The 18912-nt window shown below is 38.7% G+C and overlaps 1 protein-coding gene across 8 annotated transcripts in view; it reads left to right on the top strand.

Annotated features, from left to right (window-relative positions):
* RNGTT (RNA guanylyltransferase and 5'-phosphatase) overlaps positions 1–15627 on the top strand; it is a 333967-nt gene extending 318340 nt beyond the window's left edge. For all 8 annotated transcript variants that reach the window (XM_065543746.1, XM_045391222.2, XM_045391223.2 and 5 more), the window contains 2 exons: positions 11511–11634; positions 13015–15627. In XM_065543746.1, coding sequence (XP_065399818.1) covers positions 11511–11634; positions 13015–13178 — 288 coding nt within the window. In that variant the 3' untranslated portion in view covers positions 13179–15627. The remainder of the gene's footprint in view (positions 1–11510; positions 11635–13014) is intronic.
* The last annotated feature ends 3285 nt before the right edge of the window (positions 15628–18912 follow it).

Below are 18912 nucleotides of genomic sequence, written 5' to 3' on the forward strand. Positions count from 1 at the left end.
AATTTATTTATTATTACTATACTTTAAGTTGTAGGGTACATGTGCATAACATGCAGGTTTGTTACATATGTATACTTGTGCCATGTTGGTGTGCTGCACCCATCAACTCGTCATTTACATCAGGTATAACTCCCAATGCAATCCCTCCCCCCTCCCCCCTCCCCATGATAGGCCCCGGTGTGTGATGTTCCCCTTCCTGAGTCCAAGTGATCTCATTGTTCAGTTCCCACCTATGAGTGAGAACATGCGGTGTTTGGTTTTCTGTTCCTGTGATAGTTTGCTAAGAATGATGGTTTCCAGCTGCATCCATGTCCCTACAAAGGACACAAACTCATCCTTTTTGATGGCTGCATAGTATTCCATGGTGTATATGTGCCACATTTTCTTAATCCAATCTGTCACTGATGGACATTTGGGTTGATTCCAAGTCTTTGCTATTGTGAATAGTGCCGCAATAAACATACGTGTGCATGTGTCTTTATAGCAGCATAATTTATAATCCTTTGGGTATATACCCAGTAATGGGATGGCTGGGTCATATGGTACATCTAGTTCTAGATCCTTGAGGAATCGCCATACTGTTTTCCATAATGGTTGAACTAGATTACAGTCCCACCAACAGTGTAAAAGTGTTCCTATTTCTCCACATCCTCTCCAGCACCTGTTGTTTCCTGACTTTTTAATGATCGCCATTCTAACTGGTGTGAGATGGTATCTCATTGTGGTTTTGATTTGCATTTCTCTGATGGCCAGTGATGATGAGCATTTTTTCATGTGTCTGTTGGCTGTATGAATGTCTTCTTTTGAGAAATGTCTGTTCATATCCTTTGCCCACTTTTGGATGGGGTTGTTTGTTTTTTTCTTGTAAATTTGTTTGAGTTCTTTGTAGGTTCTGGATATTAGCCCTTTGTCAGATGAGTAGATTGCAAAAATTTTCTCCCATTCTGTAGGTTGCCTGTTCACTCTGATGGTAGTTTCTTTTGCTGTGCAGAAGCTCTTTAGTTTAATGAGATCCCATTTGTCAATTTTGGCTTTTGCTGCTGTTGCTTTTGGTGTTTTAGACATGAAGTCTTTGCCCATGCCTATGTCCTGAATGGTACTACCTAGGTTTTCCTCTAGGATTTTTATGGTATTAGGTCTAACATTTAAGTCTCTAATCCATCTTGAATTAATTTTCGTATAAGGAGTAAGGAAAGGATCCAGTTTCAGCTTTCTACTTATGGCTAGCCAATTTTCCCAGCACCATTTATTAAATAGGGAATCCTTTCCCCATTTCTTGTTTCTCTCAGGTTTGTCAAAGATCAGATGGCTGTAGATGTGTGGTATTATTTCTGAGGACTCTGTTCTGTTCCATTGGTCTATATCTCTGTTTTGGTACCAGTACCGTGCTGTTTTGGTTACTGTAGCCTTGTAGTATAGTTTGAAGTCAGGTAGTGTGATGCCTCCAGCTTTGTTCTTTTGACTTAGGATTGTCTTGGAGACGCGGGCTCTTTTTTGGTTCCATATGAACTTTAAAGCAGTTTTTTCCAGTTCTGTGAAGAAACTCATTGGTAGCTTGATGGGGATGGCATTGAATCTATAAATTACCTTGGGCAGTATGGCCATTTTCACGATATTGATTCTTCCTATCTATGAGCATGGTATGTTCTTCCATTTGTTTGTGTCCTCTTTGATTTCACTGAGCAGTGGTTTGTAGTTCTCCTTGAAGAGGTCCTTTACATCCCTTGTAAGTTGGATTCCTAGGTATTTGATTCTCTTTGAAGCAATTGTGAATGGAAGTTCATTCCTGATTTGGCTCTCTGTTTGTCTGTTACTGGTGTATAAGAATGCTTGTGATTTTTGCACATTAATTTTGTATCCTGAGACTTTGCTGAAGTTGCTTATCAGCTTAAGGAGATTTTGGGCTGAGACGATGGGGTTTTCTAAATATACAATCATGTCATCTGCAAACAGGGACAATTTGACTTCTTCTTTTCCTAACTGAATACCCTTGATTTCTTTCTCTTGCCTGATTGCCCTAGCCAGAACTTCCAACACTATGTTGAATAGGAGTGGTGAGAGAGGGCATCCCTGTCTTGTGCCAGTTTTCAAAGGGAATTTTTCCAGTTTTTGCCCATTCAGTATGATATTGGCTGTGGGTTTGTCATAAATAGCTCTTATTATTTTGAGGTACGTTCCATCAATACCGAATTTATTGAGCGTTTTTAGCATGAAGGGCTGTTGAATTTTGTCAAAAGTCTTTTCTGCATCTATTGAGATAATCATGTGGTTCTTGTCTTTGGTTCTGTTTATATGCTGGATTATGTTTATTGATTTGCGAATGTTGAACCAGCCTTGCATCCCAGGGATGAAGCCCACTTGATCATGGTGGATAAGCTTTTTGATGTGTTGCTGAATCCGGTTTGCCAGTACTTTATTGAGGATTTTTGCATCGATGTTCATCAGGGATACTGGTCTAAAATTCTCTTTTTTTGTTGTGTCTCTGCCAGGCTTTGGTATCAGGATGATGTTGGCCTCATAAAATGAGTTAGGAAGGATTCCCTCTTTTTCTATTGATTGGAATAGTTTCAGAAGGAATGGTACCAACTCCTCCTTGTACCTCTGGTAGAATTCAGCTGTGAATCCATCTGGTCCTGGACTTTTTTTGGTTGGTAGGCTATTAATTATTGCCTCAATTTCAGAGCCTGCTATTGGTCTATTCAGGGATTCAACTTCTTCCTGGTTTAGTCTTGGAAGAGTGTAAGTGTCCAGGAAATTATCCATTTCTTCTAGATTTTCCAGTTTATTTGCGTAGAGGTGTTTATAGTATTCTCTGATGGTAGTTTGTATTTCTGTGGGGTCGGTGGTGATATCCCCTTTATCATTTTTAATTGCGTCGATTTGATTCTTCTCTCTTTTCTTCTTTATTAGTCTTGCTAGTGGTCTGTCAATTTTGTTGATCTTTTCAAAAAACCAACTCCTGGATTCATTGATTTTTTTGGAGGGTTTTTTGTGTCTCTATCTCCTTCAGTTCTGCTCTGATCTTAGTTATTTCTTGCCTTCTGCTAGTTTTCGAATGTGTTTGCTCTTGCTTCTCTAGTTCTTTTAATTGCGATGTGAGAGTGTCAATTTTAGATCTTTCCTGCTTTCTCTTGTGGGCATTTAGTGCTATAAATTTCCCTCTACACGCTGCTTTAAATGTGTCCCAGAGATTCTGGTATGTTGTATCTTTGTTCTCATTGGTTTCAAAGAACATCTTTATTTCTGCCTTCATTTCGTTATGTACCCAGTAGTCATTCAGGAGCAGGTTGTTCAGTTTCCATGTAGTTGAGCGGTTTTGATTGAGTTTCTTAGTCCTGAGTTCTAGTTTGATTGCACTGTGGTCTGAGAGACAGTTTGTTATAATTTCTGTTCTTGTACATTTGCTGAGGAGTGCTTTACTTCCAATTACGTGGTCGATTTTGGAGTAAGTACGATGTGGTGCTGAGAAGAATGTATATTCTGTTGATTTGGGGTGGAGAGTTCTATAGATGTCTATTAGGTCTGCTTGCTGCAGAGATGAGTTCAATTCCTGGATATCCTTGTTAACTTTCTGTCCCGTTGATCTGTCTAATGTTGACAGTGGAGTGTTGAAGTCTCCCATTATTATTGTATGGGAGTCTAAGTCTCTTTGTAAGTCTCTAAGGACTTGCTTGATGAATCTGGGTGCTCCTGTATTGGGTGCATATATATTTAGGATAGTTAGCTCTTCCTGTTGAATTGATCCCTTTACCATTATGTAATGGCCTTCTTTGTCTCTTTTGATCTTTGATGGTTTAAAGTCTGTTTTATCAGAGACTAGTATTGCAACCCCCGCTTTTTTTTGTTCTCCATTTGCTTGGTAAATCTTCCTCCATCCCTTTATTTTGAGCCTATGTATGTCTCTGCGTGTGAGATGGGTCTCCTGAATACAGCAGACTGATGGGTCTTGACTCTTTATCCAGTTTGCCAGTCTGTGTCTTTTAATTGGAGCATTTAGTCCATTTACATTTAAGGTTAAGATTGTTACATGTGAACTTGATCCTGCCATTCTGATATTAACTGGTTATTTTGCTCGTTAGTTGATGCAGTTTCTTCCTTGCCTCGATGGTCTTTACATTTTGGCATGTTTTTGCAATGGCTGGTACCGGTTGTTCCTTTCCATGTTTAGTGCTTCCTTCAGGGTCTCTTGTAAGGCAGGCCTAGTGGTGACAAAATCTCTAAGCATTTGCTTATCTGTAAAGGATTTTATTTCTCCTTCACTTATGAAACTTAGTTTGGCTGGATATGAAATTCTGGGTTTAAAATTCTTTTCTTTAAGAATGTTGAATATTGGCCCCCACTCTCTTCTGGCTTGGAGAGTTTCTGCCGAGAGATCTGCTGTTAGTCTGATGGGCTTCCCTTTGTGGGTAACCCGACCTTTCTCTCTGGCTGCCCTTAAGATTTTTTCCTTCATTTCAACTTTGGTGAATCTGGCAATTATGTGTCTTGGAGTTGCTCTTCTCGAGGAGTATCTTTGTGGCGTTCTCTGTATTTCCTGGATTTGAATGTTGGCCTGCCCTACTAGGTTGGGGAAGTTCTCCTGGATGATATCCTGAAGAGTGTGTTCCAACTTGGTTCCATTTTCCCCCTCACTTTCAGGCACCCCAATCAGACGTAGATTTGGTCTTTTTACATAATCCCATACTTCTTGCAGGCTTTGTTCATTTCTTTTTCTTCTTTTTTCTTTTGGTTTCTCTTCTCGCCTCATTTCATTCATTTGATCCTCAATCGCTGATACTCTTTCTTCCAGTTGATCGAGTCGGTTACTGAAGCTTGTGCATTTGTCACGTATTTCTCGTGTCATGGTTTTCATCTCTTTCATTTCGTTTATGACCTTCTCTGCATTAATTACTCTAGCCATCAATTCTTCCACTTTTTTTTCAAGATTTTTAGTTTCTTTGCACTGGGTACGTAATTCCTCCTTTAGCTCTGAGAAATTTGATGGACTGAAGCCTTCTTCTCTCATCTCGTCAAAGTCATTCTCCGTCCAGCTTTGATCCGTTGCTGGCGATGAGCTGCGCTCCTTTGCCGGGGGAGATGCGCTCTTATTTTTTTGAATTTCCAGCTCTTCTGCCCTGCTTTTCCCCCATCTTTGTGGTTTTATCTGCCTCTGGTCTTTGATGATGGTGATGTACTGATGGGGTTTTGGTGTAGGTGTCCTTCCTGTTTGATAGTTTTCCTTCTAACAGTCAGGACCCTCAGCTGTAGGTCTGTTGGAGATTGCTTGAGGTCCACTCCAGACCCTGTTTGCCTGGGTATCAGCAGCAGAGGCTGCAGAAGATAGAATATTTCTGAACAGCGAGTGTACCTGTCTGATCCTTGCTTTGGAAGCTTCGTCTCTGGGGTGTATCCAGCCGTGTGAGGTGTGGGGTGTCAGACTGCCCCTAGTGGGGGCTGTTTCCCAGTTAGGCTACTCAGGGGTCAGGGACCCACTTGAGCAGGGAGTCTGTCCCTTCTCAGATCTCAACCTCCGTGTTGGGAGATCCACTGCTCTCTTCAAAGCTGTCAGACAGAGTCGTTTGCGTCTGCAGAGGTTTCTGCTACGTTTGTTATTGTTTACTGTGCCCTGTCCCCAGAGGTGGAGTCTACAGAGACAGGCAGGTTTCCTTGAGCTGCTGTGAGCTCCACCCAGTTCGAGCTTCCCAGCAGCTTTGTTTACCTACTTAAGCCTCAGCAATGGCGGGCACCCCTCTCCCAGCCTCGCTGCTGCCTTGCCGGTAGATCACAGACTGCTGTGCTAGCAATGAGGGAGGCTCCGTGGGTGTGGGACCCTCCCGGCCAGGTGTGGGATATGATCTCCTGGTGTGCCTGTTTGCTTAAAGCGCAGTATTGGGGTGGGAGTTATCCGATTTTCCAGGTGTTGTGGGTCTCAGTTCCCCTGGCTATGAAAGGGATTCCCTTCCCCCTTGCGCTTCCCAGGTGAGGCAATGCCTCGCCCTGCTTCAGCTCTCGCTGGTCGGGCTGCAGCAGCTGACCAGCACCAATCGTCCGGCACTCCCCAGTGAGATGAACCCAGTACCTCAGTTGAAAATGCAGAAATCACCGGTCTTCTGTGTCGCTCACGCTGGGAGTTGGAGACTGGAGCTGTTCCTATTCGGCCATCTTGCTCCGCCCCCCCCAGTCTAACGTGTTTTAAAAAGATAACGTGACACTTATTTTACTTCTTTTAGCAGGTGGACACACTTTCTTAAAGTAATAATACATCATGGCCCTGCTATACGATAGTAGTTCTAGAAGACTATCTAATAATTCAGACTAAAGCTATGCATATTGCTGTGACACCACGTGGAAAACTTTTATAATTCCATCCCATTTCTGATGTATATGCTTTATTTTCTATGCCTTCATAAGGACTAAAAACTGAAGTTATTTACATGAAAACAAGATTTTTGTTTGAGTTCATTTACTTGAGGATATGTTTTTAAAATCCACCTTCTGTCACACTATAGAAGTAGATTTTGAGTTATCAAAAGGTAGAATTATAACTTCAGAAAAGAAAAAAATGGCCAATTTAGTTTAACTCTATGTACAAAAATTTATTTATAGTCTCATGTATTCATTCCACACCCCCTTTCTTCTTTCCTTCTTTCTCCCTCTGTCCTTGTTCTTAATAATAATGTTTAATTCTGACCAGAATAAGTTGTGGTGGTACTTTCTTAGCATAACTTGGACTATTGAAGGGTAATTCTGTTCTTTTAAAAAATCCCCAATAGGCTGGGTGCGGTGGCTCACCCATGTAATCCCAGCACTTTGGGAGTCAAGGCCAGAGGATTGCTTGAGCCCATGAGTTTGAGACCATCCTGAACAACATAGGGATACCCCATCTCTACAAAAAAATTGCAGTATTAGCCAGGTGTGGTAGTGCACAACTGTGGTCTCAACTACTTGGGAGGCTGAGGCAGGAGGATGACTTGAGCCCAGGAAGTTGAGGCTGTAGTGAGCTGTGATCGCACCACTGCACTCCAGCCTGGGTGACAGAGTAAGATCTTGTCTCAGAAAACAAAAGAGGTAGGGGGGCCCCATGGGGAAAAGGTGGAAGCAAGATAAAAAGACATGGGAGCCAAACTGAGAGTTTTCATGGCCAAAACTAGAACAATTTGAGCAACAAAATAAGTAATGAGTATTTTGTTATAAGCCAAAGAATAAAATAAATATCCATGAGTCCATAACGATACAGATAAGTAATTAAATGAATAAATAGAGGAGAAGGGGCAAATCTTTCTTACGGAAGAACTCTAGATAATAGATGTAGAGGGAATGGAGGATACAGAAAATCCCATTAGAACACTGCAGGAATAATTGTTCAGGCAAGAGTTACAGATGAATGCCAAAATTAGTAAGTGAAAGTTTTCTTTGAGCTGCTAATTTAAAATCTTCAGAAGTACTAGATCCAGTTTCATCTGATAGTTTCTTAACCCCAGATTACTGATAGATTCAAATAGTATAGAAGTATGGTATGCAGTAAGATGGATACAGCCAACACATTTTTTTCAACATAAAATATACTGTGTGTTGCTCTGTTTGTTTTTTCAGAAACAGTAAAACCTCATCAATTCAATGTAATTTGGGGTACAGATGTGAAATCCTGTTTTATAAATATTTTATTATTTTTACTTTCAAGGTCTCATTAACTCAAACTAGGATAACAGTTGATTAGAAGACCTAATGGAGTCCTGTTTTAGTAAATAATAATATGTAATTGGCTGAGGATGATTATTATCATAGTAACAAATTAGATACTAAAATTAAACTCCTCTCCTGTATACCAGTCATTCTTTTGATCTGACCATTAATGGAAGCTGTTTTTAGTTTGTGTACATGTGGGAGATATTATTTTTATTAGTTAAGTATATTTTACCACTTAACCAAATGAGTAACTTGTAGTGTGTCTATCTTGGGACTATAACTGGTGTGATCAATGAAGAATGATGTATTGTTCTTAAATGCGGAAATACGTTTAGGTTAGTAGTGGCAGGTGCATGCATTTTCTGGAAAGCTCTGTTTACCAGATTTTTAGTGGCCAAGGAGATACACAGATAGTTAATAGTACTGCTTAATTGTTGTAGTCAGATTGAGTAACACGTAATTTATAGCAATTCTGAAACTGAGAACACAAGAATGATAAGCTATATGATAAAGACCACAATTGCTAGTTAGCAAAAGTACAGACTACACATTGTTGACTAGCAAGCCATTCTTGTAAAATGCATATGATAAAATTTTCTTGACAGCTGTTTTCAAAGTGAACCTTTCTATGTCATCATGGTTCCTTTAGTAAATTTACTTGTAAGGTTTTTTTTTTTAATCAGTGTTTCCTGCTGAAAGAAATCAAAGAAGATATAAATAAATAGAAAGACATTCATGCTTGTGGAATGGGAGACTTAATATTATTAAAATATCTATACTACTAAAATGCATTCCACCCCTATCAAAATCCCAATGGTATTTTTTGCAGAAATTAAAAAACTATTTTAAAATTCCTACAGAATCTCAATAGACCACAAAAGGTCAAAACAATCTTGAGAAAGAACAGAGTTGGAGGCCTCACACTTCCTGATTTCAAAACATACTTCAAAGCATCTAATTTAGATGGCATACTTAATTACTGGCATAAAGATAGAGACACAGACCAATGGAGCAGAATAGAGAGCCCAGAAATAAATCATTGCATATATGGCCAAATGATTTGCCACAAGGGCACCAATACTACACAATGGGAAGGGACAGTATATTCTACTAACAGTGTTGGGAAAGCAATATCCACATGCGAAAGAATGAAGTTGAACCCCTACCTTATACCATATACCAAAATTAACACAAAAATAAAGACCAAAACATAAGACCTTAAACTATTAAACTTGTAGAAGATAATATATAGGCGAAATCTTTAGGACATTGGATTAGGCAGCAATTTCTTGTGAGCAACACCAAAATCATAGGCAACAAAATAAAAAATAGACAAAGAGGACTACATCAAAGTTAAAAACTTACGTACATCAAAGGAATCAATCAGCAGTGTGAAAAGGCAGCCTACAGAATGGGAGAAAATAATTGCAAATCATACATCTGATAAGAGGTTAATGTCCAGAATATATAAGGAACTCCTACATCTCAACAACAATAAACAACCCAATTAAAAAATGGGCAAAGGTCTTGGACAGACATTTCTCTGAAGAAAGTATACGGCCAATAAACACATGGAATGATACTCAGTCATTAGGGAAATGCAAATCAAAACCACAATGAGATAGCACCTGACACCATCAGGATGGCCACTATGAAAAGAACGAAATGTTTAAATTACAGCACAGTAAACAATGGGAGTCAATTTAAAAAAAAAAAAAGAAGAAAAACTAACAAGTGTTAAGGATGTGACGTTGGAACCCTTGCATACTGTTAGTGAGAATGTAAATTGATGCAGCCCTTATGGAAAACAAAGGGGTCCTCAAAAGATTAAAAATAAAATTATGATCCAGTGATACTGCCTCTGGGTGTATATCCAAAATCATTTAAAACCGAATCTCAGAGAGATTTTCACACCCACGTTCATTGCAACATTATCCAAAATAGCCAAGAGGTAGAGGCAGCCCATGTGTCCATTGACAGATGAATGGCTAAAGAAAATGTGGTGTATACATACAGTGGAATATTATTCTACCTTTAAAAAGAAAGAATTTCTGTCACCTGCTACAACATGAATGAACCTCAAGGACATTATGCTAAGTGAAATAGGCCTGTCACAAAAGGACAAATAGTGTGTGATTCTGTTAATACTCATATGAAGTATCTAAAGTAGTCAAAATCATAGAAACAGAAAGTAGAAAGGCAGTTATCAAGGTCTGGGTAGAAGGGGAGGGGGCGGAATTAGTGTTTAGGGAGTATAGCATTTCAGTGTTGCAAGATGGAAAAGTTCCAGACATCTGTTGGAAAATACGTGGATACACTTAGCACTGCTGAACTGTACACTTAAAAATGGTTAAGATGGAAAATTTAATTTTTTTACCACAGATTTTAAAAAGCAGTGTTTCATTGCCTAATTCTATATTCGGTTAACAATTTTACTGATTGTCTACTATGTCCCAGGCACTTTCCATTATTATTCTTTCAGTGACACTTGTTCCCCATTTTAGAAATTAGGAAATAGACACTGAAAGGTTTAGAAACTTATTTCTGTTAGACCCTACATGTGGTATAGCAAAACTGTGTTTACCTAACTGAGTTGTCCAATACTTGCATATAGATGATGTTTCCAAAATAAAAGGAAATGGGTCCCTAGAAAGCAAGGCAAGAGAATTGAGACTAAAATAATGAATATTTGAGGATAAATTTAGCAAGTTTGCTACTTGGAATATCACTTTTTTGGGCATGTCTAGTTCCAAAACCACAGAATGTATTGGACCTGTTGGATTTGTTGAAAATGCAGATGGTACAATCAAATGTAATACTCATAAAGGGAAAAGAATACAGTTTGAAAGTTCTTATGAAGACATGTACTGCCTAACCTGTGAATTGAAAGCATCTTTTAAAAACTTACTTCCCGTCATATTCCTAGGTGGTAGTGAATATGTGGGTAGAAAACTGAGAATGTTTCAGATAATCCTAATGAAGTTAAATGATTGCAGTCTACCATATTGTGAGGAAAAGTTGTTAGCCGTGCAAGATGAGGACAGAATTAAAATATTACCATAACTGGCATTTGATTTGAAAACTACAAAGATAAGCTTAGGTTCCTATTTATGAAAACCATTCTCACAGCCCAGTGAAATATCTTTTAAAAGGTTCTGTAGTTACCATGGATACTTGTTAGCTTTGATAGAGTATCCATATTCAGTCATCTGAGGTGAAGAAGCCAAAAAACCCATGAACTAATGGCACAAGTAGCTTCATCTCTAAATTTGTACTAGTTTGGGGATGGAAAAGGTAAGTTTCCTGAAGATTAGAGTGTTGGTTAATTGTCACTGCTTGGAAAGCAAAATATTTAGGATGCACATTGCCTGAATTTGATCCTAGTATTCACTATTGGTATGTAACTTTTTAATTTAACTAGTACAGGCCATTTCTTAGATTTTAACATAGGAATTTAGATGGTTAGACCTTTATGAAAGTTGATGAAACCTAGGGAGTATACTCAATTTCTGAAAGCCGTAGAGACACAGACAATATTGAAGGCATTGGTCCCCATGGTAATATGTTTGCATTTGGCCCAGCGTGGCTGGTCTGCCTAGCTTCTTTTAATTGCTATATATTGACAGCCGTTTTCACAACTATTTATAAAATGTCGGATAAGTGAGCATGTGTACGAGGGAGCGTACACCATACCTTAAGCTTGATTAGATACTTCAGATGACAAAGAGCTCTGCATGAAGAGTTACTGAGGTATTTTTATCATTTCCTAATGTGCCTGTCACATAGTAGAAGCAAAAAGCCTTTCAAATTATTTAAATATTTTCCTCAATTCTCTTTTAAAACAGGTGACAAAAGAGCTGAAACAGTATGACAACAAAATTATAGAATGCAAATTTGAGAACAACAGCTGGGTCTTCATGAGACAGAGAACAGACAAAAGTTTTCCTAATGCCTACAACACTGCCATGGGTGAGTATGACAACTTATCAGTGCTTATTATATTAAAAAAAAAAAAATTAAGATGTTAGACCCAAAGTGTGCTACCTTTGTTGTTTTGCTTAATGCGGCATAGTCATTTAGGCTTCATCCTTGTTTGATGGGAAAGATATGTCAAGTCTGTATTCTCTTTGGCTCCAATTGGCTTGTAGGTTCTCCTCTCTAAACTGGTGGTCTTATGCCCATGCGCCCAAAAGAGAAGTTTAAAGGGCAGGATCCTGGGCTGTATACAAGTTGAATTTATTGAACAACAACAACAACAGAAACCACAATAATTTCAGATCTATTCAGAACTATAAAAACCATTGTTTGCCAGATGGTAAAAGACAAAATTAGCAGGGGAAAATGTAATTTCCAGCTCTTAAAATAGCTTTATAAACAATGGAGAACAAAGTAAACGAAAACCATTTAAAAAGACAAAATCTGCTATGCTATTCTTCAGAGTGTTCTTTGGGTACAATATGAATGCTTTGGGAATTCAGAATAGTAAGTTTCTTTCATGGGGAACAACACAAATTAATTGAAGTTTATAAGGTGTACCACTACCAGTAGCTGTTGTTGCTCTGGATTGCATTTTTAGTGGAGTTGAAAAAAGGTAAAAACCAAGATAACAGGTTATTCAAACTTTACTTTTAGAATGTGCAGTTGATGAGGAGGATATGATAAGCTAATGAGAAAATATTGAAATTTCCAGTTTCAGCTTTGCAGTTTAAAAGTTACTGTTGTACATTTAGGAGTTCTCATTGGAACTAGCATCCATTTTCAGACAAGATGAGTTAATTTCCAAAGTAGGGACGATTACGCCAATGTCTTTTCTTCCAAGACCAAATAGGTAAATAAAATGAAAAAGACTGGCATTAAATTTTGATAAGAGAAGATAATATGGTCTGCCAGCTACAATGAAACCACGTATTCAGTAGGAATGGTAGCTGGTGCCATGTTTTATGTTTCGTAGAGTGGACTTCTTTCTGAGAGAAAGATTGAAGGACTATATATAGTACACATTTTACAAGTTTTAGTTGAATTCAGACTGTGGTGTAATGCATTGTGTTAGATTAAAATTCCATAAAAAGTGGTTTGGAAGGGATAGAAAACCATGGGGAAGACGTGCTTATAGCCCAAATGTTTAAAGTTTTGGTTTAAAATTAATACTGCCGTAAAGAGTAGCCATTAGACAAGCACACATTTTGGGTGTAGGGGAGGGAGGAGATAGTTCAATGTGAAGCATGTCACTCAAATGGGTAAAATGGAAGTATTTAGCATATTGGGATGAAAACCTTTCTCATAAGCCTGTGGTGAGTCAGCTGCCTTAATTAACCCTCACGTGAGACCCGTGTGTCCCTCTGTCCACAGCTGTGTGCAATAGCATCTCAAACCCTGTCACCAAGGAGATGCTGTTTGAGTTCATCGACAGATGTACTGCAGCTTCTCAAGGACAGAAGCGAAAGCATCATCTGGACCCTGACACGGAGCTCATGCCACCACCACCTCCCAAAAGACTGCGCCCTTTAACCTAAGACCTGCTTGTGACTTCAGGGTTAAGAAGAAAGATGAATGAGGAGAAAACGCTGTTGCCCATTTTTGTAGCCAGAGAAATTGAAAGACGACTGTGGCTTGATGTTGATACACATTTGAATTTTTTTTAAGAAAAGAAAGGTATTGTAGCCAGCCTGTAAATACTTGATGCATTTGTTTCCTCAATGCTGCAATACATCATGGACTTAAACATTTTATTTATCTGATAAACTCAGCCTTACCTTGTGGAATCTGAAGATTGAAATATCCAAAGGTTTAAACAAGATTGAAATCAATGAAAAAGAGGCCTTGTTTATATATGGGTAACTTCACATTTAATTTATAAAGTTAACAATCTGGAAACTGTGAGCCCATAAAACAGTATCTTTTAGAAGCTGTGTTACAACTATAGCAAATTTTCCTTTTAAAAAATTCAGGCAATGGCATTAAACATTCTTGCTGTCGTTTACCATGGATTTCCTACATTTCTGAGATCCCTGTATTCAAAAACAAATGACAAGGTTGTTAAGTATTGTACTATATTAAACAGCTTAGTCTGGTTTATATCATTTTAACAAGTTTTTTGGAAATGTAAAAGAAAAAAGTAAAGCTCCATTTTTGTGAATTGCATTGTTTCTAAAGGGAGTATTTTGAGTATTTTCATCTGTTTGTATTGTTTCGACTATGATATCAGATACCCCATGTGTCCATTCCGGCAGTGGTTTTGAGCTACTTCATGGAACTTGGACACACACCACCAGGTCCTTTATGTGTTGTTCTCCTGGGAGACTTTCCTTTTCTTTAAATGCCAGGGCTACTTCTGCTTTACCTCAGTGGCATCAGCACACTGTAAATTACATTAAAACACACAACTCACTGTGATCTATGGGAGTGATAGCAAATGCAAACGATGTTGTGTTACTTCCCTCCAACAAAACAGCAAAGGGAATGCCAGCTGACTTCTTTGATTAGAAGGTAATGTCATGGGATAGAATGGTGTCACTAGAAAATGCTCTCCCACTGCTAGATAAATGCAGAGGCAAAGTGTAGACATCTGTAGGAACTAAATATCAAGGAAATCAAGACATTTATTTTCAAAGCCAGAATTCTATCTGCATTCTAGTCTATGGATGTTATTTCTGTTATACATCTGAATTTTAAAATGTTTACTGATAGATAATGGATTTAAAGGGCAGCTAATTGATTGTCTGCCATTGTTGAGAAACTGTTCAAATTGGTTTGTGAAAGAACTCTGAGAATTAGCTAAATGCAGGCTAATGTATTTATTTTTAGAGGTACAGGTTTTAAGTAAATGTATTTAAAACAAATTTTCATGATCTGAATTGTATATGTATATGCATATCTGTGTAAGTATATGCAAGTGTGTATTCTTCTACTGATTCAGTCAGACACGAAATCCAACTGAATTACCTGGTAGACTGAATATCTGACAGGATTTCTATATGGACATAGCACAGATGAACCAAAAATGTATTTATATGCACCTGAGTTTTAATGTTTTTAAGCAAAGTTTTCTCCTGCAGTGCTTTTCTATATGAAATAGTTGAGTCATGCTTGGGCTTTTTCTTCACTGTTCCCAAGTCATGTAATGTATAGTGAATTTATCCAAAACGCCATTGTAATGTTTTTTACTAGAGTGCTTTTGCACATTTGGGCGCTAAAGGGATTAAAACAACCGATGCCACAATGACTATTGAAAGAGGGAAAAGTCTCAAGTTTCCATAGTATCTTTTACAAAATGGATTTTAGAAAAATGCCTATGCAACTCCAAATAGTCTGATGCCTGCTTCCCCAGGACGAGTGGCTCTTCCATGCTGTGCTGCTTTCCTCCGAGCCTGGGGAAAGGCAGAGCCCTCTGGCAGATACGAAAGCAAGCTTTTGCCAATGATCTTTAATGGAGTTAAAATGTTTATGGTAATTGTAACCTTTCAAATGAGTTACGAGAAAAGAGCATCTCACTCTTAATACACCCAGATATTTTCTTCATGTCTTTGTGCGTTTTAGCAGGACTTAATTTTCTTAATTTATTCTTTCCTTTCAATTATAGTGACATAGAGTAGTTGGCCTTATAAGTAGATCCCATTTAGCCCCTGAACGTAATACCATCTGCAGTATTATAAAAGTCATTTAGAAGGTCAGGGAGATAATCTAGAGGCAGGATTTTGGACATTGTGAAGGAAATGTGCTCTTTCTCAGCTCACTTCAATAACTATTTTCTGAGACTGAAGTTTTTTAGACAGGAATAAGAAAACTTTGCTTTATTCAGTTATCACATGTAAAAGCTTTTGCTTTTTGTTAGGAAAAGGTGTGGATGACTCTACTGCGTGGATGGTTACATTTGCTTTCCGTGAAATGCTCAGAAAATGTCAGGACATTCCTTTTCCAATTGTGTGTCAGTGCGTATTGTAATAAAACTACTGATTTAAATTAGCGTAAGTGTATCTACTTTGTTTTACTGGTGATACTCTTGTGTCCCTTCTCTTGCTGGCATCACATCCTACTGCTGTCAGCCACACCCAGTGTAATCCATCTGGCTTTGTAGAGATTAGCATAAAGACTTGGAAAGCCTCTATTTTTCTTTCTGAGAAACTGAGAAATTTGATTGACACAGGGGGGTGTAGTTTGAACCTTTTATTTTTGAAGTGGAGAGGAATGGGAGAAAGCACATCTTTACATGATGTTTATATTATTTCTCTTCATCTAATCTTAGCAGTCTACTGTATGAGTAGATATTCTGTTACGTTATTTTTAATGCATTTAAACTTTTTAGAATACTCAGCAATAGCAATAAATATTCTGAAATGATGAAGTCATGAACTACCAATTTTTTTTTTTTGCATTGCAATTGCATTTTTATAGTATGGAATTTGCCATCTTTAAATGTTTAAATGATACCACCATTTTGGACTCTGCATATAGTTTTCCCTGGCCAAAAAAAAACCTTGGAAGCTAAGAAGCAAATACTCCCAAGTGGGAGAACTCCTGTGGTGGAGAAAACTCTGGACTAGACTCACGCAAGTCCAGGCTCTGCCTCCTGTTGGCTCTGTTCTGTCTAGATCCTCCCACACACACACCCCCATCCACCCCTGCCACTTTGTTCCATCTATAAAGTGGCAAATCCCATCTGTCACACTGGGCTAGATGATTTCAAAGCCTTTCCAGGTCTAACCATGCTGTGTTAAAGCCAGTACTTTGAAAATCTCCCATATTCACCATAATAGCAGTATTACCATTATTGAATATTCACCAACGACCAAGACGGTCCTAAACATAACCACTCTATGCAGGTAGGTACTGTTACCAACCCCACTTTCAGATGAGGAACCTGAGACTGAGTTGTGAACTGAGATCCAGACATAGGTCTTTTTACTCCAGCACCTAAATTTTTGCACAGTACTCTCCCAAAGGCTTAGTTACACAGTTACATACAAAGGCTTAGTATGTAACTGATTTCATGCCAGAGGGTCCCAAACTAAGGCATGTTTGGGGTGCTAATGGGGTAATAGGCTAATAAAAGAGGTGAAGTTGGGAGCACAGAAGTAAATTCACTTTAGGGCCTTATTTAACTATTTATTTAACTATTTAAATGTGAGTGACAAAGCAGCCATGAAGGGGGAGTTTAATGTTCTCATTAAGATGCTAAACTCTAAAGAGGTAATTAGGAAGAAATAAGTGATTAAATTACACACTGGGCTAACATTTTCCTGATTGTTGCATAGTTAGCTGTCAACTCTGCCGCTGTGGCAGGTCATTGTCAGCCTTGGTTAATGCAGATGGGTCCCTCCCCTCACCTGACTGATGTCAGGTGAGCACTGTGCAGTATCAGGAAGGTGGTAGTGGAGCCGACTCTGAGCAGGGGTCATCTGGTCTCCAGATTTCACATTTCCAAAAACCAGTGCATGGATCTGGGGTTGCCAAATATTTTGCCATGTCAGGGCATTAAATAAACAAATTATCTTGCCATTAATTATTAAAACTAAGGAACTCTTAACACACAAAAAAGAAGTAGGACGTACTTTAAAAGACAGACCTTTATATAGAACAAATTTTGTTTTATGAAAGATTCACTCCATTGTCCTTTGCTTGTATATTTCCTCCCAAACTGATGAGAACTTTTTCATGAACTGGTGTTGGGAATCACTGCAGAGGTGGAAATCCATTTGGGGCTTGTAAGTGGGAAGGGGACATGGAAAGTAGCAGCCGCTCTTGGTTTCAAAACTAAAGATCATTTGTATAACCAGAGCTGTCTGTGGTAAGTTATTTCACGGTGGTTGATTCTCGGGGTTGATTACATTCTGTCCTTGTGATATAAGGTGTACAGATCAAAAGTGCAGTTATCTGAATGCTTATACATACCCAAATAGAATGAAACCTTTACTTGCTTGAGATGCAGAAATAAGCAAAGCAAAATACAACACAGAAAATCAGCATTTGGCTTTGACGACAAATCAGACCAACAAAGTCATCGGTTTCCACAACTTCGAGCTTGCTGCACAGTCTATTTTTCCTTTAGATCGCTGCCACCAGAGTGATCTTTAAAAACTCAAACCTGCTCCTGTCATCTCCGCCCATGAAGAGCTCCCTGGCATATGATGGAAAAGGCCCTTTGTGACCTGGCCTCAGCCTGTCTGTCCAGGGTTGTGCTGCCTTACGGGACAGTGGTGTGACTCCTTGTTTTTCTCAGAACTCCGTGCCCCCTAAACCCAGGAACCTTTGCACAGGCTGCTGCTGCTGCTGCCAGAAACCCTAGCCTCCCCTCATCTCAGGATCAAGGAAGCTTTTTCTCATAGACAGCTTCCTAAATTTCACACTATTATGGTAGCCTCCCTTGGTGTCCTCTCAAAACAAGGAGCTGTAGACTCAGCACAGGGACTGTGTGATCTCGGACCCATAGCACAGAGCTTGGCGGTAGTGGGCACTTGGTAGTAATTAGGGCAGGAGGTGCTAATGCTCTTTTGCGCAATTGTCCCCCTCAATTTAGCCATGTATGAACATAATTTCCTGCCACTCTAGCCTTCTCACTATAATAGAAGGACTGATAACATTTTTTTTCTTAAGAATTTCTTCCAGAGTCCATCTCTGACATACCTTGTATTTCATCCTGATTAGAAGTATCTTTTCTGTTCTTGCCGTTTGCACTGACAGTGAGTGCTCTGACAGAACCTTCTCAGCAGGAAAGATTTTTAAAAAGTGCCCCGGTCTCCTTGCTGTGATGCCCTCTGAGGGAGGTGTGAGGGGAAGAGTGTTTTTAATCATGTCTTATTTTTCTAGTGGTTTCACTGAACTTGCCAGTATCTTAAACTAGAAGGCTCCGTCTCCCTACCTACTCATTCTCACCTAATTTCTGAGGTATCCAAAGAGAAAAGAAATCTTTTGGTAACTGCTGAGACTTTTCAGTTAATTTTAAAAACAAATTTCAGTCCGTGATCCCTTAGTATGAATTTGTGCTTCTAGCCTTGCCTTTGAAGTGGGAAAGGCAAGTGCAAGATATTCTTGTTGCTACTACTGAATGCTATTTTCCAGGATCTAAAGGAATAAGAAACTTTATAGTTTCTGTAGTTCTGCTTTCTTTCTGAAAGCCATCAGAGGAACATTGTGTAGTTTTTGACCTAGAGTATAAACACATAGTGTGCTCTGATATATATTAAAGATAACACCTACAGAGACTCCGATTGAACACCACCACAACCAAAGCTCTTCTATAAAAAAGATTCT

This window comes from Macaca fascicularis, chromosome 4 (assembly GCF_037993035.2).
Source record: "Macaca fascicularis isolate 582-1 chromosome 4, T2T-MFA8v1.1".
NCBI lineage: Eukaryota > Metazoa > Chordata > Mammalia > Primates > Cercopithecidae > Macaca > Macaca fascicularis.